The sequence below is a fragment of the Dendrobates tinctorius genome, unplaced genomic scaffold (assembly GCF_039654945.1).
Source record: "Dendrobates tinctorius isolate UK_male_01 unplaced genomic scaffold, ASM3965494v1 ptg000099l, whole genome shotgun sequence".
NCBI classification, from domain to species: Eukaryota; Metazoa; Chordata; class Amphibia; order Anura; family Dendrobatidae; genus Dendrobates; species Dendrobates tinctorius.
Genome location: NW_027361767.1, coordinates 3324003 through 3347603, shown reverse-complemented (window position 1 = coordinate 3347603; position 23601 = coordinate 3324003). Strand labels below are relative to the sequence as shown.

The window sequence follows — 23601 nt, the reverse complement described above, 5'->3', positions numbered from 1 at the left end:
ATACTACAGCACATGCTCAAGCTACAGCGCATACTCATACTACAGCACATGCTCAAGTTACACCGCATACTCATACTACAGCACATGCTCAAGTTACACCGCATACTCATACTACAGCACATGCTCAAGCTACAGTGCATACTCATACTACAGCACATGCTCAAGTTACACCACATACTCATACTACAGCACATGCTCAAGCTACAGCGCATACTTATACTACAGCACATGCTCAAGCTACAGCGCATACTCATACTACAGCACATGCTCAAGCTACAGTGCATACTCATACTACAGCACATGCTCAAGTTACACCGCATACTCATACTACAGCACCTGCTCGAGTTACACCGCATACTCATACTACAGCACCTGCTCAAGTTACACTGCATACTCATACTACAGCACATGCTCAAGTTACACCGCATACTCATACTACAGCACCTACTCATGCTACAGCACCTGCTCATGCTACAGCGCATACTCATACTACAGCACCTGCTCATGCTACAGCGCATACTCATACTACAGCACATTCTCATGCTACAGCGCATACTCATACTACAGTGCATACTCATACTACAGCGCATACTCATGCTACAGCGCATACTCATGCTACAGCACATGCTCAAGCTACAGCGCATACTCATGCTACAGCACATGCTCAAGCTACAGTGCATACTCATACTACAGCACATGCTCAAGCTACAGCGCATACTCATACTACAGCTCTTGCCACAGAGCATGATCATGCATTGTATGCTCATGCTACCAGACATGCTCATACCACAACACATGCTCATGCTACATATTCATACTATAGCACATGCTCATGCTACAGGATATTCCCATACTATGACACATGCTCATACTACAGCACATGCTCATGCTACAGAGCATAATAATACATTTATTTCTATAGCGCCAACATATTCCGCAGCACTTTACGTTACAGAGGGGACTTGTACAGACAATAGACATTACAGCATAACAATAATCTCATAGATCATAACAGATACCAAGAGGAATGAGGGCCCTGCTCGCAAGCTTACAGTCTATGAGGAAAAAGGGGAGACACGAAAGGTGGATGGTAACAATTGCTTTTATTGTTTGGACCAGCCATAGTGTAAGAATCGGGTGTTCCTGTTGCTGCATGAACCAGTTAACAGTCTAAATATGTAACAGTACAGACACAGAGGGCTATTAAATGCATAAAGCATGTGAGAACATGATGCGAGGAACCTGGATATGTAGCATGAGCATACTCATACAACTCATTCTCATGCTACAATGCATGCTCATACTAAATTGTATGCTCATTCTACAGCGCATGCCCACGTTACCATGCATGCTCATATTACATTGCAGGCTCAAAGTTACATAGGTCCAACCTTTCTCCACCAGTTCCACATTCTCTACCTCACTTGTTGTGAGGATGGCCGTCCATCTATAAAAGCTGTCATAGTGTCGGCCATTACTACCTCTTGTGGTCGGGATTTCACATTCTGACTGCTCTAACTGTAAAGAACCCTTTCCTATTTAGCTGCCGATTTACCTTTCCTTTACAGGTAATGAGTGCCGCCCCCTGGTCCTTTGTATGGTCGTTGGAAGAAATAAATCAGGAAAATGGTGACAAAAAAAAATCATTTTTACAAAATTTAGATTTTTTTAAGCCAATAAAATAGTAAAAAAAAAATACATGTAAAGTATCTCCGCCATCATACCGACCTGGAGAATTATGTTTCCAGGTTATTCGGAATACACAATTAGTAACTATGAAAAAATAAAAATAAATGTCGGAATTGCGGTTTTCATCATTTCACCGCACTTGTTATTTTTTTTTTTTTTTGCCATTTTCCCTTACTCTAGATGGTAAAAGGAAGGGTGTCATTCAAAACTACAACCATCCAGCAAAAAATAAAAAAAATGGAAAAATACAAAAGTTATAAGTTATGGCTGTTTGAAAAAGGGAGAGAAAACACCGCGATACAACTCTGCCGCCTTTCCAGGCATAAATGTTTCATACTCTCTGGTTGACTTTTTGCTATTTTTTATCCATATATACAGTATATAATCGTCGTGCCGTGCCAGGGAAGGCGAAGCGCTCAGCAGCGGGCATAGAACTCAGGCCCCTACAAGAACTGGATCGACAGGTCTGGCGGCAAAGACGGATCCTGTCACAATAAGACTTTATTATATCAGCAGGAAAAACCACCCAAAGCCGCCTTCTCCGAGCCCCATCCAAGGGGAGGAGGTGAATTACAGGAGGGCAGAGCCGAGAAAAGAGGCAGGACGCACATAGCGTTACCACCCTTTTCTTTCGAGGATAAAAATGGGGCATGACATATCATTAAGTGCGATTTTACATGTCAATCCAGAAAATATTTATTGTTAAAGGGAATCTGTCTGCAGTTTTTTTTTAAATGTAATCTGGTGTAGAGACAGAGACCCTGATTCCGGTGATGTGTCACTTACTGGGCTGTATTTAAGAAAATCAGTGTTTTATTAGGAGGAGATGATCACTGGAGGACTAGGTGTCTTGTGGCTACTAGTCTAACCACGCCCCCCCATCACTGATTGGTAACTTTCTGCCTATGAATACTGTACACAGAAAGCTGCCCAATCAGTGGTGTGGGCGGGGTTATACATAGCTCAGCATTCTGAGTACTGCAAAAAAAAGGTGATAGCGTCAAAAGGAAAGCAAGCAGCCCAGCAAGTGACACATTGCTGGAATCAGGGTCTCAGCTCCTACATCATCAAGCTCTAAAATTACATAGCAAAAGCCTGGTCACAGATTCCCTTTAAGAGACTGATGCAACTGAAATATATGGCCCGGGATCAGGGGGAAACGGAAAGCTCATGGACCCAAAGTGTGTTCTCTTTTTGCAGGCTAGTTGCCCACATTAAAAAAACGGACGTCTCAAACTTTAACACAGACGAAAGTTGCCCGCTTATGTGAATGGGTCAATAAAAAAATATCTCCCTGGGACATCATGTTGGGAGTATCCATTTTTCACTAGAGAAGGTTTCAATTTTTTTCTTTTCATAGAAAATATTTTAAAAAAATGACGTCGCATAGACAGTGACCGGACCGGAAACAGAACCTGTGAAATGAAGCACAAAAAGGGGCCTTTATTTAACACTGGCATTTTTTTTTCTCTATTTTTCTTTTTTTTGTCTCGTATTCATTGTTTTGGTTTTTTTGCGCCAAATTCTTCAAAATGGCGCTCGTGGTTCCTTTATCCATAAATGCTCTTTATATTTAATTTTAACCTTTTTTTCAGGTTTTAGGAGAAAAACTGACATGTTCTGCTAAAATGACACAAACTTTGCGCACAAATCCGACACATATATAGGGCCTAATTCATTGCAGCATTTTCGCCTTTTTTTGTCTAGTTTTCAGCATCTTTTTTTCCATTTTTGCGCCTATTATTCTTCTTTAATTTGTGCCTATTTGTGAAGTGTTCAGTGTAAAGAAAAGGCGACAAACACAAAGCACAAAGAAAAGAACAGCGACAAAAAGAGAAATAAAGAAGAAATGAATCAGTCAGAACCATCACTCCCGGGGACTGGAGAACGGCTGTAGGAAAACATTTCAACTTTTTTTTGTTTTTTTTAAATTTGGAATTGATGAATGGGCCAAAAACATCTGCAAACTCCAAATTTCGTCCATTCAGGCAAACATAAAAAAGGCGCAAGTGCAATAATGAATTGGGTCCTTCGTGAGGAGCGGGGGGCTCAGTTGCAGCCCCCCTATAGTTACACCAATACAGCAGCATGACGCTGGTGGGTTTCTTACAACATACAGAGCCAATATTACCATTCAGAATAGCTTGGTGACAACTTAACGACCCTAGAGATCCCACACCAGTTGTCAGCCAGCTTTCACAAACTCCTGCTTGGTAAATATAAGCAGTTATGTAGCTAGAGAGAAGCCCTGGCTATATCACTGCATACTGAGGCAGAATTATCAATCAGTAAAATGGAAAAGCTGGGTAGAATGACGGCCATATTGGGTATCACCCAACTTTCCCAGTTAAATCCTGAATAAAACTGCAAAAAAATACACTGCATTCATTTGTATCAGACCCGCAAACGTGAATTATTGAGCAATTTATCAATTTCGAAAAAAAATGATGCCAGATGAATCAAAAGTGGTATCGGCCGCCATTTTGTTGTAGTCCAAAATACTATACATTACAGCGCTACCGACAAAATGGCGCCGGCGATGTGGAAAAAAATGAGTGGAGAGTTTGGCCTCTAATGACGAGATGTAGCTGCAGACGGATGACGTCTTCTCTTCCAAGATGGCGGCGCCCATAGAAGCAAATTGACATTGCGGATCCTGAGCAGGTAAACGGCTGTGTGCACTGGGGGCGATAGCGCCGGTGTCTGTGTATGTGGCGGTGACATATGGCTGGAGATGATGATTTGTTGTCACATTCAGACCACTGGTACCAGATGACCAGAGACCACCACCATGCCCCATATCATATCCCCTCCAGTCTTTTCTGTAGCTTTGCATGTTGTCAGTTGCAATCCTTCTTGATTGCTTCCAGAGTCTGCACACCTGTCTCCACTCAGTGCATCTCACAGCTGAGGGTTTGTTACTGTTGAGAAGTGTTTACGGCTTCCGTTCCCTGACAGCAATCAGAGGTTTTAATGTATTTGTCCTTTCTTCATAGATAGCTGTGGTCGGATAGCGCTAGTGATTACAAGCACTTTTGCAATTTGCAGCTTTTTAAAATTCTAACCATTCTTCAGATATTAACCCTTGTGTTTTGTTTACAGCTTGTCGCTATGGACACCGACCACCGCTGCCGTCTTATCTTGTGAGCACCGTGCTGAAGCTGGCCGGGACTGGGAGGTAACCGCACGCTCTGGCGATCCTGGCAGCGTCACAGCAACACTTACAAGTTCAATAGAAAAGAGCACTGCGCGTGGTTTTGCAGCGGTGGTCGGTCTCCTAGGCAACAAGCTATAAAGAAAAGTGTTACTATCTCAATAACGGCGGCAGATTTTGATAAGCCGTAAATTGCAAAATTGCTCATAATTACAAGCACTATCCAACAATATCCATCTATGAAGATGGGGAGTAACCCTAAAAGTGAAAGTGACCCCTGAATTCCATGTCATCTTTTTCTGCAGACGGTTGAGGATGAGGAGCCTGCGCTTGCTGTTTGCTGCCCACAAGCTATGTGCGGGGGTCAGACAGATGCCCCACGGGGCAAAGGTGAGTGTGAGTGCACAGCTTTATCCGAGCCGCACTCTGCCACTATTCGGATACATAAAATCTGGAAGTGATGAAATTGCAGCCAGATGATCAGATGTGGGACTTTGGCTAGTTGCTGCCTCACTTCGCCTTGATTTACACTTCAGCAGCTCTTCCTGCTCGCGTTGACGGCTGTGTATAAGCTCGGCATGGAGCACATATGATGATTGTGACCCCCCACTGTCTCCGTTTGCTTTGCAGTCCCAGTTGCTCCGGGCAGCCCACACCTCGTCCTCTCCCGCTCCTCCGGTGACTGGCCCGCCGTTGAAAACGGTAGCTCCGTTTGAAGACGCGTTTGCAAAGGAACAGAGGGACAAGGCCTCGTTTGTCGAGGTGCTTGACTTGTTCTGTGGCCGAGACGTGAGGAGGAGAGGACACATCGAGATGATCGAGGCGGCGCTCAGGTGGATGCCGCAGTTTGGGGTGGAGAAAGACATCGAAGTTTATAACAAACTGCTGGATGTGTTCCCCAAAGAGGTGTTCATCCCACAGAACTTCGTCCAGACCATGTTCCTCCATTACCCCCGACAGCAGGAGTGTGCGATCAAGGTCCTGGATCAAATGGAGTACTATGGTAAATATGGAATACAGTACAGCTCCTCCAAAATAAGGGGGGATGGACAAGAGGGAGGAGCTATGTGACATGGAGTCTGCTCCGCCCAACACAGGGTGACAGGAGCTGTGTGGCATAGAGACTGCTCGTACCACAGGGTGACAGACAGGAGGGAGGAGCTATGTGACATGGAGTCTGCTCCTCCCAACACAGGATGACAGGAGGGAGGAGCTGTGTAACATGGAGTCTGCTCCTCCTACCACAGGGTGACAGAAAAGAGGGAGGAGCTATGTGACATGGAGTCTGCTCCTCCCACCACAGGGTGACACAGACAGGAAGGAGGAGTTATGTGACATGGGGTCTACTCCCATCACAGGGTGACACAGACAAGAAGGAGGAGCTATGTGACATGGAGTCTGCTCCTCCCACCACAGGGTGACACAGACAGGAGGGAGGAGCTATGTGACATGGAGTCTGTTCCTCCCACCACGGGGTGACATGGTTAGGAGAGTATATCCCTGTGGTATCGGCTGGCAGTAACTGTTTTCTTTCCTTACAGGTATCACCCCTAACAAGCACACCTTTTTCCTCCTTGCACAAACATTTGGGAAATTCAGTCACCCTGTGAAGAAGTACCAGCGGATGCTCTATTGGTTTCCTCGTTTTAAGCATGCCAACCCTTACCCTGTGCCCGTTGACCTAGAAGCCGATCCCGTTGCCCTTTCAAAAGTTTGCCTGAAGCGAATAGCCGCAGACAGAGACGCTCAAGTGTCAGTTTACCAGGTGACTATCAGGAAATCCATTGTTTCATTGATAATGGTGACCCATTAGGAGAAGGCCCTTTTATTATACATTAAAAATGTGAAAACCGCTTGTTAATATCTTACTTTTATTCTGAGATATGAGCTTATGAAATTATAGGCCTGAAGTCTGAGGCTGCACTACTGAAAGATTCCAATTTTTGAGCAATGTCCACACAGAAGTGACAGCATTCCATCCAGCTGGGATGTAAATATTGATATAGTTGGTGATCCAGATTCAAACAAGGTCTCCATGACAACAGTTCGACCGGCAGAAATCAGAAGGTTTCATGGGCCTCACAAGCTCAGTAGTGCAGCCTCAGGCTTAGAGCCTGTAACTTCAAATGATTATATCTCGGCCTAGAAGAAAGACTTGCAAGAGCCGTTTTCAATGTTTATTTAAGGATCTTTAAGTATTTCTGGTGAGTTTATTTCCCTTCCAAAATATTTGATTTCTCTCCCTCTTTAAAAAAAATATTTCCTCCATTTTCAGTATAGAGCCACATCTGCATGAATTTTGCAGAAGACCCAATAAATGTATACCCCATGTGCTGAGATTTAGAATGGCGGGCGCTAGTGATTGTCACACAGTATCTGATAGCCTGGGGGGTTCTGACATTACTTTTCTGGCATATTCTCTGTAACATAGTCTTACTGGTGGTGAAGTGACCACTGGGAAGACAGTACGCTCAGTCACCTGTAGGCCGCCATGGGCAGCCATTTATCTGCTAGGCCGCCTGTTCTCAGAATCAGTGTGATACCCTGCAAGTTCACAACTTCAGATCTCACATAAGCCATAGCCACGTATATAAATGATGATTCATATGGTTTCTATACAGCTGCCGTCATCAGAGGTGTGTGAAGATGGCACAGTTCAGGAGCACACGCATCTCGTGGGTATGTACATGACAAGGCGCCATTACAGAAGGGAACTCCGGCTATTTGACGAGAGGAAGGGAAGTAGATATAGGTGAGAAGACGATTTAGGGCGGTGCAGCACTGTGGAGGGGACAGATGAAATGGTAGACAGAATTGAGGGAGGAGATGTAGGACGGTGTAGCACTGTGGTGAGGACAGGCAGGGTGGTAGACAGATGAGGAGATGTAGGACTATGGTGAGGACTGGCAGGGTGGTAGGCAGAATTTAAGAAAGGGCAGTGTGGTAGACAGAAATAAGGGAGGAGATGTAGGGTGGTGCAGAACTGTGGAGAGCTTTGTGGGTGAGAGGGATAAGTTTATCTTGTATCCTGTAGCGGATTGGCAACCAGTGCAATGACTGGTACAAGGTGGAGACATCGGTGAAGCAGCTGGAGAAAAATGTGAATTACAGTAATCAAGATGGTAAGAAAATGGCGGATTCTGGAGATGTTTTTGAGGTGATTGATTATAGGGAATAAAGGATGAGGAGCAGCACAGAGATAGCAGGTGGCTGCCTGGGAGCTTTGGTATGTCAGGATTAGGAAGGTTAGCTGAGGGCGGAAACATGAGATGATCAGTTTTGAGATCCAGTGTCAAGAGAGAGCGTGATGTCTAGTCACAATGTCTGGTTCCCCCAGGTATCCAGTCTCCGGATCAGATGTCTCTCCTGGCTGGCCATGATCACAGTTTCCCTGTAATAGTTGAAGGTCCGTTCCCACTGTGGCTGAAGAAGACCTGTGTCCAATACTATGTCCTTCGCGCGGAGCCAGGCGCCATAAAGAAGGTGGGTACATGGTGCCAGCTGTGGTGTCTACGTCTGGTCATTGATAATTGATGACTGTCGTCTGCTCGTTGGGCAGGAGGAAGTAGACCCCGAGAGATGTCTCTATTACCCCCTGCAACTGGACCTGGATTTGGAGAGGGATCTCGGGGACGACTTGAGCTTTGATGTGGATGAAGGTGAGAATGATGGAGGTCAGAAAAAGCCTGAGGGGTTCGGTGTGTGAGGTCATTGAAGGGGGGCGAGGATATTTCCTGCTTTTTTAGTAGATTGCCTTCAACTGCATGGGTTTGGGGGATGGAGGCAAAAATTAAGGGGTTAAACATCCAGGTGACATCTTGGCTTTTGTTCGCAGTGGAGGAGGGTCCGGTCTACGCCATGTGCATGGTAGGATCTGGAGACGAGAGAGCACTGGGAAAATGGATCCAATGTCTTCAAAAAACCAACCCCATCCTTGGTCAGCTGCCGGTTCTCTTCAGACTGACCGCTGGCCCACAGGAAGAGGCTGCGTCACGCAAGGAAGGGGAAACGAGATTGTCCGCGGGGGAGGAGGAGGAAACGAGACAACACCGCAGGATGGAACAGTAATGATCCCATACTGGGAGAGAGATGTCGGCCATATAATCTCCAGGAGCAGTCACCAGAACATTACCCGACGGCTCGCGATACAGATATGACATGTAAAGAGGATGTGTTTCCCGGTCCGGTTCTTTCATATTAAGGCATTTTATAGACTACTAAAAAAAAATGTCACACAGCTGCTCCGCTCCGAGAGCAATTCCTCCATTGGGAAGAGGCCGGAACGGTCACACGACACATTGTGCTCTCGTTCTGATCCCTGACATATAGGGTCACTTTTGTCCCCCTCCGAGCACCCTGAAGAAAAAAAACCCACTCCTGGGTCTGAGAAAGCTGGGTGACAGCCCTCATCTGATACCACACTGCTATACCAGGTGATGGTCAATAATATAAAGTACTGCTGGTTCTTACCATGTCTCACGTTGCACATCTGTGCCAGTCAGCGTTGTAGGAAAGCTGGGTGACACGGCCTGTAACGGTGGCTATGTTAGTTATCAATTAGTCAATCAGAGGTCCTGTCCAGCTGGGTAATGACCTTGTGAAAGCTGAAAACGCCGCCATGTTGGTTTTCATCCAGCTTTGCCAGGTGCAGAGAAATGCTGTGTAGAACAGGGTGTTCAATAAATATCGTTGGAAACAATGTGCTGCGTCCTGTGGTGCTGTGTGTGGCGGCCTGCGTCCGGTCATGTGGGCTGCACAGCATGGAGGGTCCTAAAATGTCATACAGTGCGCAGGCGAGGCCAGCTGTAACATAAGGGGGGACGGTGGGCACACGTATACAGTAACCATTAACTCCTGCTTCTAACGCCATTTATTATGTATATGTCATGGCCAAAATTGTTGGCACCCTCAGCTTAATATTTGGTTGCATACCCTTTGCAATCAATCTATTCCTATAACCATCACCAAGCATCTTCCACCTCTCACCTGGAATTTTGGAGCACTCCTGTTTTGCAAACTCCTCTAGGACTCTTGTATGTGAAGGCGCCTTCTCCCAACAGCAATTGTAAGATCTCTCCATAGGTGATCAGTGGGATTTACATCCGGACTCATTGCTGCCATGTCAGAACTCTCCAGTGCTTCGTTTCCATCCAATTCTGGGGGATTCTTAAGTGTGTTTGGGGTCATTATTCTCCTGGATTACCCATGATCTAGGAGACAAACTCATCTGTCTAACGCTGGACACTACATTGCAACCCAAAATACTTTGCTACTCTTTTGATTTCATGATGCCTTACACACAGTCAAGGCACCCAGTGCCAGAGGAAGCAAAACAACCTTAAAACATCTTTGCACCTTCACCATGTTTGACTGTAGGTACTGTGTTCTTTTCTTTTTGGTCCTCATTCAATTTTTGGTAAATAGTAGAATGAAATGCTTTACCAAAAGCCAGGACAGGATGGGGGAGCCACTCATACCAGGACAGGACGGGGGAGCCACTCATACCAAGACAGGACGGGGGAGCCACTCAGGACAGGACGGGGGAGCCACTCATACCAGAACAGGACGGGGGAGCCACTCATACCAAGACAGGAAGGGGGAGCCACTCATACCAGGACAGGACGGGGGAGCCACTCATACCAGGACAGGACGGGGGAGCCACTCAGGACAGGACGGGGGAGCCACTCAGGACAGGACGGGGGGAGCCACTCATACCAAGACAGGAAGGGGGAGCCACTCATACCAGGACAGGACGGGGGAGCCACTCATACAAGGACAGGACAGGGGGAGCCGCTCATACCAGGACGGGGGAGCCACTCATACCAGGACAGGATGGGGGAGCCACACATACCAGGACAGGACGGGGGAGCCACTCATACCAGGACAGCGACTGGGGGAGCCACGCATACCAGGACAGGACGGGGGAGCCACTCATACCAGGACAGGATGGGGGAGCCACTCATACCAGGACAGGATGGGGGAGCCACTCATACCAGGACAGGATGGGGGAGCCACGCATACCAGGACAGCGACGGGGGGAGCCACGCATACCAGGACAGGATGGGGGAGCCACGCATACCAGGACAGCGACGGGGGGAGCCACGCATACCAGGACAGGATGGGGAAGCCACGCATACCAGGACAGGACGGGGGAGCCACGCATACCAGGACAGCGACGGGGGGAGCCACACATACCAGGACAGCGACGGGGGGGAGCCACACGTACCAGGACAGGACGAAGGATCCCCGCATACCAGGACAGGATGGGGGAGCCACTCATACCAGGACAGGATGGGGGAGCCACGCATACCAGGACAGCGACGGGGGGAGCCACGCATACCAGGACAGGACGGGGGAGCCACGCATACCAGGACAGCGACGGGGAACCACGCATACCAGGACAGGATGGGGGAGCCACACATACCAGGACAGCGACGGGGAACCACGCATACCAGGACAGGATGGGGGAGCCACTCATACCAGGACAGGATGGGGGAGCCACGCATACCAGGACAGCAACGGGCGGGAGCCACGCATACCAGGACAGGATGGGGGAGCCACTCATACCAGGACAGTTACGGGGGGAGCCACATGTACCAGGACAGGATGGGGGAGCCACGCATACCAGGACAGCAACGGGCGGGAGCCACGCATACCAGGACAGGATGGGGGAGCCACTCATACCAGGACAGGATGGGGGAGTCACTCATACCAGGACAGGATGGGGGAGCCACGCATACCAGGACAGCAACGGGCGGGAGCCACGTATACCAGGACAGGATGGGGGAGCCACTCATACCAGGACAGTTACGGGGGGAGTCACATGTACCAGGACAGGACGGAGGAGCCACTCATACCAGGACAGGACGGGGGAGCCCTGCATACCAGGATAGGATGGGGGAGCCACAGGACAGGACGGGGGAGCCACTCATACCAGGACAGGAAGGGGGAGCCACTCATACCAGGACAGGACGGGGGAGCCACTCATACCAGGACAGGATGGGGGAGCCACTCATACCAGGACAGGATGGGGGAGCCACGCATACCAGGACAGCAACGGGCGGGAGCCACGCATACCAGGACAGGATGGGGGAGCCACTCATACCAGGACAGTTACGGGGGGAGCCACATGTACCAGGACAGGATGGGGGAGCCACGCATACCAGGACAGCAACGAGCGGGAGCCACGCATACCAGGACAGGATGGGGGAGCCACTCACACCAGGACAGGATGGGGGAGCCACTCATACCAGGACAGGATGGGGGAGCCACGCATACCAGGACAGCAACGGGCGGGAGCCACGCATACCAGGACAGGATGGGGGAGCCACTCATACCAGGACAGTTACAGGGGGAGCCACATGTACCAGGACAGGATGGGGGAGCCACGCATACCACATACCAGGACAGCAACGAGCGGGAGCCACGCATACCAGGACAGGATGGGGGAGCCACTCACACCAGGACAGGATGGGGGAGCCACTCATACCAGGACAGGATGGGGGAGCCACGCATACCAGGACAGCAACGGGCGGGAGCCACGCATACCAGGACAGGATGGGGGAGCCACTCATACCAGGACAGTTACGGGGGAAGTCACATGTACCAGGACAGGACGGAGGAGCCACTCATACCAGGACAGGACGGGGGAGCCCTGCATACCAGGATAGGATGGGGGAGCCACTCATATAGGACAGGACGGGGGGAGCCACTCATACCAGGACAGGAAGGGGGAGCCACTCATACCAGGACAGGACAGGGGAGCCACTCATACCAGGACAGGACGGGGGAGCCACGCATACCAGGACAGGACGGGGGAGCCACGCATACCAGGACAGGATGGGGGAGCCACTCATACCAGGACAGGATGGGGGAGCCACACCTACCAGGACAGGACGGGGAGCCACTCATACCAGGACAGGATGGGGGAGCCACGCATACCAGGACAGCAACGGGCGGGAGCCACGCATACCAGGAAGGGATGGGGGAGCCACTCATACCAGGACAGTTACGGGGGGAGCCACATGTACCAGGACAGGACGGAGGAGCCACTCATACCAGGACAGGACGGGGGAGCCCTGCATACCAGGATAGGATGGGGGAGCCACAGGACAGGACGGGGGAGCCACTCATACAGGACAGGACGGGGGGAGCCACTCATACCAGGACAGGAAGGGGGAGCCACTCATACCAGGACAGGACGGGGGAGCCACTCATACCAGGACAGGATGGGGGAGCCACTCATACCAGGACAGTTACGGGGGAGCCACGCATACCAGGACAGGACGGGGGAGCCATGCATACCAGGACAGGATGGGGGAGCCACTCATACCAGGACAGGATGGGGGAGCCACTCATACCAGGACAGGATGGGGGAGCCACACATACCAGGACAGGACAGGGAGCCACTCATACCAGGACAGGATGGGGGAGCCACAGGACAGGACGGGGGAGCCACTCATACCAGGACAGGACGGGGGAGTCACGCATACCAGGACAGGACGGGGGAGCCACTCATACCAGGACAGGACGGGGGAGCCACGCATACCAGGACAGGATGGGGGAGCCACACCTACCAGGACAGGACGGGGAGCCACTCATACCAGGACAGGATGGGGGAGCCACGCATACCAGGACAGCAACGGGCGGGAGCCACGCATACCAGGAAGGGATGGGGGAGCCACTCATACCAGGACAGTTACGGGGGGAGCCACATGTACCAGGACAGGACGGAGGAGCCACTCATACCAGGACAGGACGGGGGAGCCCTGCATACCAGGATAGGATGGGGGAGCCACAGGACAGGACGGGGGAGCCACTCATACAGGACAGGACGGGGGGAGCCACTCATACCAGGACAGGAAGGGGGAGCCACTCATACCAGGACAGGACGGGGGAGCCACTCATACCAGGACAGGATGGGGGAGCCACTCATACCAGGACAGTTACGGGGGAGCCACGCATACCAGGACAGGACGGGGGAGCCATGCATACCAGGACAGGATGGGGGAGCCACTCATACCAGGACAGGATGGGGGAGCCACTCATACCAGGACAGGATGGGGGAGCCACACATACCAGGACAGGACGGGGAGCCACTCATACCAGGACAGGATGGGGGAGCCACGCATACCAGGACATGACGGGGGAGCCACAGGACAGGACGGGGGAGCCACTCATACCAGGACAGGACGGGGGAGCCACGCATACCAGGACAGGACGGGGGAGCCACTCATACCAGGACAGGACGGGGGAGCCACGCATACCAGGACAGCGACGGGGGGAGCCACACATACCAGTACAGCGACGGGGGGAGCCACACATACCAGGACAGTTACGGGGGGAGCCACATGTACCAGGACAGGACGAAGGAGCCCCGCATACCAGGACAGAATGGGGGAGCCACTCATACCAGGACAGGATGGGGGAGCCACACATACCAGGACAGGACGGGGAGCCACTCATACCAGGACAGGACGGGGAGCCACTCATACCAGGACAGGATGGGGGAGCCACGTATACCAGGACAGGACAGGGGAGCCAATCATACCTGGACAGGACAGGGGAGCCAATCATACCAGGACAGGACGGGGGAGCCACTCATACCAGGACAGGATGGGGGAGCCACTCATACCAGGACAGGACGGGGGAGCCACTCATACCAGGACAGGACGGGGGAGCCACTCATACCAGGACAGGACGGGGAGCCACTCATACCAGGACAGGACGGGGGAGCCACTCATACCAGGACAGGATGGGGAGCCACTCATACCAGGACAGGATGGGGAGCCACTCATACCAGGACAGGATGGGGGAGCCACACATACCAGGACAGGACGGGGGGAACCACGCATACCAGGACAGGATGGGGGAGCCACTCATACCAGGACAGGATGGGGGAGCCACGCATACCAGAACAGCAACGGGGGGGGAGCCACGCATACCAGGACAGGATGGGGGAGCCACTCATAACAGGACAGTTACGGGGGGAGCCACTCATACCAGGACAGGAAGGGGGAGCCACTCATACCAGGACAGGACGGGGGAGCCACTCATACCAGGACAGGATGGGGGAGCCACTCATACCAGGACAGTTACGGGGGAGCCACGCATACCAGGACAGGACGGGGGAGCCATGCATACCAGGACAGGATGGGGGAGCCACTCATAACAGGACAGTTACGGGGGGAGCCACTCATACCAGGACAGGAAGGGGGAGCCACTCATACCAGGACAGGACGGGGGAGCCACTCATACCAGGACAGGATGGGGGAGCCACTCATACCAGGACAGTTACGGGGGAGCCACGCATACCAGGACAGGACGGGGGAGCCATGCATACCAGGACAGGATGGGGGAGCCACTCATACCAGGACAGGATGGGGGAGCCACTCATACCAGGACAGGATGGGGGAGCCACACATACCAGGACAGGACGGGGAGCCACTCATACCAGGACAGGATGGGGGAGCCACGCATACCAGGACATGACGGGGGAGCCACAGGACAGGACGGGGGAGCCACTCATACCAGGACAGGACGGGGGAGCCACGCATACCAGGACAGGACGGGGGAGCCACTCATACCAGGACAGGACGGGGGAGCCACGCATACCAGGACAGCGACGGGGGGAGCCACACATACCAGTACAGCGACGGGGGGAGCCACACATACCAGGACAGTTACGGGGGGAGCCACATGTACCAGGACAGGACGAAGGAGCCCCGCATACCAGGACAGAATGGGGGAGCCACTCATACCAGGACAGGATGGGGGAGCCACACATACCAGGACAGGACGGGGAGCCACTCATACCAGGACAGGACGGGGAGCCACTCATACCAGGACAGGATGGGGGAGCCACGTATACCAGGACAGGACAGGGGAGCCAATCATACCAGGACAGGACGGGGGAGCCACTCATACCAGGACAGGATGGGGGAGCCACACATACCAGGACAGGACGGGGGAGCCACTCATACCAGGACAGGACGGGGAGCCACTCATACCAGGACAGGACGGGGGAGCCACTCATACCAGGACAGGATGGGGAGCCACTCATACCAGGACAGGATGGGGGAGCCACACATACCAGGACAGGACGGGGGGAACCACGCATACCAGGACAGGATGGGGGAGCCACTCATACCAGGACAGGATGGGGGAGCCACGCATACCAGAACAGCAACGGGGGGGGAGCCACGCATACCAGGACAGGATGGGGGAGCCACTCATAACAGGACAGTTACGGGGGGAGCCACTCATACCAGGACAGGAGGGGGAGCCACTCATACCAGGATAGGATGGGGGAGCCACTCATACCAGGACAGGACAGGGGAGCCACTCATACCAGGACAGGATGGGGGAGCCACTCATACCAGGATAGGATGGGGGAGCCACTCATACCAGGACAGGACGGGGAGCCACTCATACCAGGACAGGACGGGGGAGCCACTCATACCAGGACAGGACGGGGGAGCCACTCATACCAGGACAGGATGGGGGAGCCACTCATACCAGGACAGGACGGGGGAGCCACTCATACCAGGACAGGACGGGGGAGCCCTGCATACCAGGACAGGATGGGGGAGCCACACATACCAGGACAGGATGGGGGAACCACGCATACCAGGACAGGATGGGGGAGCCACTCATACCAGGACAGGATGGGGGAGCCACGCATACCAGGACAGCAACGGGGAGGAGCCACGCATACCAGGACAGGATGGGGGAGCCACTCATACCAGGACAGTTACGGGGGGAGCCACATGTACCAGGACAGGACGGGGGAGCCACTCATACCAGGACAGGACGGGGGAGCCACTCATACCAGGATAGGATGGGGGAGCCATTCATACCAGGACAGGATGGGGGAGCCCTGCATACCAGGACAGGATGGGGGAGCCACGCATACCAGGACAGGACGGGGGAGCCACTCATACCAGGACAGGACGGGGGAGCCACTCATACCAGGACAGGACGGGGGAGCCCTGCATACCAGGACAGGATGGGGGAGCCACGCATACCAGGACAGGACGGGGGAACCACGCATACCAGGACAGGATGGGGGAGCCACTCATACCAGGACAGGATGGGGGAGCCACGCATACCAGGACAGCAACGGGGAGGAGCCACGCATGCCAGGACAGGATGGGGGAGCCACTCATACCAGGACAGTTACGGGGGGAGCCACATGTACCAGGACAGGACGGAGGAGCCACTCATACCAGGACAGGATGGGGGAGCCCTGCATACCAGGATAGGATGGGGGAGTCACAGGACAGGACGGGGGAGCCACTCATTCCAGGACAGGATGGGGGGAGCCACTCATACAAAGACAGGAAGGGGGAGCCACTCATACCAGGACAGGACGGGGGAGCCACTCATACCAGGACAGGACAGGGGGGGGCCACTCATACAAAGACAGGAAGGGGGAGCCACTCATACCAGGACAGGACGGGGGAGCCACTCATACCAGGACAGGACGGGGGAGCCACTCATACCAGGACAGGACGGGGGAGCCACTCATACCAGGACAGGACGGGGGAGCCACTCATACCAGGACAGGACGGGGGAGCCACTCATACCAGGACAGGACGGGGGAGCCACTCATACCAGGACAGGACGGGGGAGCCACTCATACCAGGACAGGACGGGGGAGCCACTCATACCAGGACAGGACGGGGGAGCCACTCATACCAGGACAGGACGGGGGAGCCACTCATACCAGGACAGGACGGGGAGCCACACATACCAGGACAGGACGGGGGAGCCACACATACCAGGACAGGACGGGGAGCCACTCATACCAGGACAGGACGGGGAGCCACTCATACCAGGACAGGACGGGGGAGCCACTCATACCAGGACAGGACGGGGAGCCACTCATACCAGGACAGGACGGGGAGCCACTCATACCAGGACAGGACGGGGGAGCCACTCATACCAGGACAGGACGGGGAGCCACTCATACCAGGACAGGACGGGGGAGCCACTCATACCAGGACAGGACGGGGGAGCCACTCATACCAGGACAGGACGGGGAGCCACACATACCAGGACAGGACGGGGGAGCCACACATACCAGGACAGGACGGGGAGCCACTCATACCAGGACAGGACGGGGGAGCCACACATACCAGGACAGTTACGGGGGAGCCACGCATACCAGGACAGGACGGGGGAGCCACACATACCAGGACAGGACGGGGGAGCCACGCATACCAGGACAGGACGGGGGAGCCACGCATACCAGGACAGTTACGGGGGGAGCCACATGTACCAGGACAGCGACGGGGGGGGAGCCATGCATACTAGGACAGGGATGAGGGGACAATGCATACCCTTCTTATACTCGAGTCAATAAGCTTACCCAGTTTTCCGTGGCAAAATTAGTTGCCTCGGCTTATACTCGGGTCAGCTTATACTCGAGTATATACGGTAATTGAAAAATGTGAAAAAAGATATGTGCGGTGAACGGTTTCGCTTTTACATCGTTCACTGATCAGTAAAACCTACCTGGAAATGCGAATCTAAAGATTAGAGATACAACAAACCAAAATTTGTAAAAAAAAAATAAATAAAAAATATCATTTGTGTCTCTTTTTCTGACACCTGCCTGTAACTTTTTTATAAATGCAATGTTCAGACTGGCCATGACACTCTCGAACGAGAGTGACAGATTCATGTATTTCTCTGGGATGGTAACATCCGGCCCCTTGTCCCCCAGTGTATCACATTCAGCCCCTCATCCCTCCATTGTATAATATCCGTCCCCGCCGGTGTTTACCCTCCGGCCCCCCCACCATGCTGTTTTCCCTTACAACCATGTGACAGAGCGGCCGGTGGTGCAGAGCTCACTGATATCAGCGCGGCCCTGTAATAGGAGCCTCCAGGGGTAACGAGTCCGTCCATGACATTTCTTCCTCCTAAATCTTCCCCCATCACCTGTGAGTGATATTATTGCAGGAGAACAGCAAAGGTGAGAAGAATAAAAGATAACTTTTAATCGAGTATTTCAAATTAACGCTACCTGAAAAAAGAAACAAGGGATCCAAAGCACAGTGTGTATAGTGAGGTAGATGGGAGACCTGATTTCTGTACTAAGAATTCAGATATTCTGGTCCTGTCGGCAGGATTGTGCTCAGTAACCTACAGACAGTGTCAGGTCGGCGCCGTTATACTGATTACAATGATACCTGGGGATGAGATCCGTCTTGTGGTTCTTGTTTAACCTTTATTTTCAGTTAATGATATGCTCATGCTCTGGGGCGTGGCTTCATGTGGTGCTCTGATAACATATTCATCCGTACGGCTTCTGGCAGGTCACTCATCCCTCACTGACCTGCCCCCTATTTAATATACCGCACAGAGTACTGTGCTGTAGCATGATATGATGGCTAATATGCATAAATTCATTTATGATTTAGTCATATAGTATTGTGGGAAGAAAAAAAATTATCTTCCTCAAAATGGCACCAGCGGCGACATTTTTCTAGAGTGAAAAAAAATTAGCTCCATCTTGGTGGCGGCAGCAGTGTCTGCATTTAAATTTGCAGAAGATGCAAAACTAGGGGGATAGGTAACACTAGAGAAGAGAGAGAGGATTCAGAAGGATCTAGATAAGCTTGAACAATGGGCAGCAACTAACAGAATGGTATTACATGCAGGATTCCACATCGGGGCAAGAAAAACAAAAATTACATCTATAGAATGGGAGGAATAGAACTAAACAACAGCAAGTGTGAAAAAGACTTGGGTATACTAATAGATCACAGACTGAATATGAGTCAACAGTGTGATGCAGCAGCAAAAAAGGCAAATGCAATTCTAGGATGTATTAACAGAAGCATACAGTCTAGATCACGTGAAGTCATTATTTCCCTCTACTCCTCTTTGGTCAGACCTCATCTGGAATATTGTGTCCAATTTTGGGCACCACATTTTAAAAAAGACATCAACAAACTGGAGCAAGTTCAGAGAAGAGCGACCAGAATGGTGACCGGTCTGTAAACCATGGGAGGAGAATTAATAGCTGTCTACAAATATCTCAAGGGCTGTCACATTGCAGAAGGATCATCTTTATTCTCATTTGCACAAGGAAAGACTAGAAGCAATGGGATGAAACTGAATGGGAGGAGACACAGATTAGATATTAGAGAAAACTTTGACAGTGAGGGTGATCAATGCATGGAACAGGCTGCCACGAGAGGTGGTGAGTTCTCCTTCAATGGAAGTCTTCAAACAGAGGCTGGAGAGACATCTGTCTGGGATGATTTAGCGAATCCTGCTTTGAGCAGGGGGTTGGACCAGATGGCCTAGGAGGTCCCCTCCAACTCTACGATTCTATGATTCTACCTCACTGTATATAGCTGACTTCTTAGTACAGACATCAGGTCTCCCATCTACCTCACTATACACACTGTGCTTTGGATCCCTTGTTTCTTTTAGGTAGCATTAATTTTAAATACTACATTAAAAGTTATATCTTATTTTTCTCACCTTTAATCATCATGTAACGGGAACAGTCACAACTCCAGCCGCAGCCGCAGAACTCGAGCTGCCACACAGCGACAACTGAGGAGGAGCACAGCATTATGGCTCCTGTAAGGAGGAGGAAAAAAGGAAAAACTCCATTGCTGGATGTGGCCAAATCTCCTGCACGAGGACGGCAGCGTACGTAGGGGCGCGGGACCTTAGGGTGTGTGCACACGCTGCGGTTTTGGCCGCTGCGGACCCGCAGCAGTTTTAGCTGCGGTGTACAGTACCATTCAAATGAATGTTAAAAAAAAAAACGCTGTGTAGACGTTGCGGAAAAATCCGTGCGGATTTGCTGCGGTTTTGAAACCGCAGAAAGAAGTGACATGTCAATTCTTTCTGCGGAATCCGCAGCGGGTTCCTATCTCCACCATTGTGGAGATGGTGAATCTGCAGGACCAAACCGCAGGCAAAACCGCAGATAATCCGCAGGTCTTTTGACCTGCGGTTTATCTGCGGTTTTTGCAAAATCTGTGCGGATTAATCCGCAGCGGATTCCGCAGCGTGTGCACACAGCCTTAGTGTAGTAGGGAAAAAGGGAGCGCAGTGTACATAGCGGCAAAGGGACCACAGTGGGGATCAGGGACAGCACTGTATGTAGGGGCACAGGAACAGCACTGTATGCAGGGGCACAAGGACAGCACTGTATGTAGGGGCACAGGGACAGCACTGTATGTAGGGGCACAAGGACAGCACTGTATGTAGGGGCACAGGGACAACACTGTATGTAGGGGCACGGGGCAGCACTGTATGTAGGGGCACAGGGACAGCACTGTATGTAGGGGCACAAGGACAGCACTGTATGTAGGGGCACAGGGACAACACTGTATGTAGGGGCACGGGGCAGCACTGTATGTAGGGGCACAGGGACAACACTATGTAGGGGCACAGGGACAGCACTGTATGTAGGGGCACAGGGACAACACTGTATGTAGGGGCACAGGGACAGCACTGTATGTAGGGGCAGAAGGACAGCACTGTATGCAGGGGCACAGGGACAACACTGTATGTAGGGGCACAGGGACAGCACTGTATGCAGGGGCACAGGGACAACACTGTATGTAGGGGCACAGTAACAGAACTGTATGTAGGGGCACAGGAACAGCACTGTATGCAGGGGCACAAGGACAGCACTGTATGTAGGGGCACAGGGACAGCACTGTATGTAGGGGCACAGGGACAGCACTGTATGTAGGGGCAGAAGGACAGCACTGTATGCAGGGGCACAGGGACAACACTGTATGTAGGGGCAGAGGGACAGCACTGTATGTAGGGGCACAGGGACAGCACTGTATGTAGGGGCACAGGGACAGCACTGTATGTAGGGGCACAGGGACAGCACTGTATGTAGGGGCAGAAGGACAGCACTGTATGCAGGGGCACAGGGACAACACTGTATGTAGGGGCACAGGAACAGAACTGTATGCAGGGGCACAGGGACAGCACTGTATGCAGGGGCACAAGGACAGCACTGTATGTAGGGGCACAGGGACAGCACTGTATGTAGGGGCACAGGGACAGCACTGTATGTAGGGGCAGAAGGACAGCACTGTATGCAGGGGGACAGGGACAACACTGTATGTAGGGGCAGAGGGACAGCACTGTATGTAGGGGCACAGGGACAGCACTGTATGTAGGGGCACAAGGACAGCACTGTATGCAGGGGCACAGGGACAACACTGTATGTAGGGGCACAGGGACAGCACTGTATGTAGGGGCACAGGGACAACACTGTATGTAGGGGCACAGGGACAGCACTGTATGTAGGGGCACAGGGACAGCACTGTATGTAGAGGCACAGAGACAACACTGTAGGGGCACAGGGACAGCACTGTATGCAGGGGCACAGGGACAGCACTGTATGTAGGGGCACAGAGACATCACTGTATGTAGGGGCACAGGGACAGCACTGTATGTAGGGGCACAGGGACAACACTGTATGTAGGGGCAGAGGGACAGCACTGTATGTAGGGGCAGAGGAACAGCACTGTATGCAGGGGCACAGGGACAACACTGTATGTAGGGGCAGAGGGACAGCACTGTATGTAGAGGCACAGGGACAACACTGTATGTAGAGGCACAGAGACAGCACTGTATGTAGGGGCAGAGGGACAGCACTGTATGTAGGGGCACAAGGACAACACTATGTAGGGGCACAGGGACAGCACTGTATGTAGGGGCACAGGGACAGCACTGTATGTAGGGGCACAGGGACAGCACTGTATGTAGGGGCACAGGGACAGCACTGTAAGTAGGGGCACAGGGACAGCACTGTATGTAGAGGCACAGAGACAGCACTGTATGTAGGGGCAGAGGGACAGCACTGTATGTAGGGGCACAAGGACAACACTATGTAGGGGCACAGGGACAGCACTGTATGTAGGGGCACAGGGACAGCACTGTATGTAGGGGCACAGAGACAACACTGTATGTAGGGGCACAGGGACAACACTGTATGTAGGGGCACAGGGACAACACTGTATGTAGGGGCACAGGGACAGCACTGTATGTAGGGGCACAGGGACAACACTGTAGGTAGGGGCAGAGGGACAGCACTGTATGCAGGGGCACAGGGACAGCACTGTATGTAGGGGCACAGGGACAACACTGTATGTAGGGGCACAGGGACAACACTGTATGTAGGGGTACAGGGACAGCACTGTATGTTGAGGCACGGGGACAGCACTGTATGTAGGGGCACAGGGACAGCACTGTATGTAGGGGCACAGGGACAACACTGTATGTAGAGGCACAGGGACAGCACTGTATGTAGGGGCACAGGGACAGCACTGTATGTAGGGGCACAGGGACAACACTGTAGGTAGGGGCAGAGGGACAGCACTGTATGTAGGGGCACAGGGACAACACTGTATGTAGGGGCACAGGGACAACACTGTAGGTAGGGGCAGAGGGACAGCACTGTATGTAGGGGCACAGGGACAACACTGTATGTAGGGGCACAGGGACAACACTGTATGTAGGGGCACAGGGACAGCACTGTATGTAGGGGCACAGGGACAACACTGTATGTAGGGGCACAGGTACCACACTGTATGTAGGGGCACAGAGACAACACTGTAGGGGCACAGGGACAGCACTGTATGTAGGGGCACAGGGACAGCACTGTATGTAGGGGCACAGGGACAGCACTGTATGTTGAGGCACGGGGACAGCACTGTATGTAGGGGCACAGGGACAGCACTGTATGTAGGGGCACAGGG

The 23601-nt window shown here is 52.4% G+C and overlaps 1 protein-coding gene across 1 annotated transcript; it reads left to right on the top strand.

The window, feature by feature from the left end:
• The first annotated feature begins 4358 nt into the window (after positions 1 to 4358).
• Positions 4359 to 9542, top strand: ECSIT (ECSIT signaling integrator). The gene is made up of 8 exons (XM_073587456.1): positions 4359 to 4396; positions 5149 to 5233; positions 5474 to 5846; positions 6385 to 6608; positions 7465 to 7522; positions 8181 to 8326; positions 8403 to 8502; positions 8679 to 9542. The coding sequence occupies exons 2-8, from the start codon at positions 5159 to 5161 to the stop codon at positions 8909 to 8911; spliced, it is 1209 nt and encodes a 402-aa protein (XP_073443557.1). The 5' UTR covers positions 4359 to 4396; positions 5149 to 5158; the 3' UTR covers positions 8912 to 9542.
• The last annotated feature ends 14059 nt before the right edge of the window (positions 9543 to 23601 follow it).

Coding starts and splice junctions, on each gene's coding strand:
- ECSIT (XM_073587456.1), top strand. CDS start 5,159: ATGAGGAGCCTGCGCTTGCTGTTTGCTGCCCACAAGCTATGTGCGGGG. Junction 6,609..7,464: donor CTCAAGTGTCAGTTTACCAG/GTGACTATCAGG, acceptor GTTTCTATACAG/CTGCCGTCATCAGAGGTGTG. Junction 8,327..8,402: donor AGCCAGGCGCCATAAAGAAG/GTGGGTACATGG, acceptor CTCGTTGGGCAG/GAGGAAGTAGACCCCGAGAG.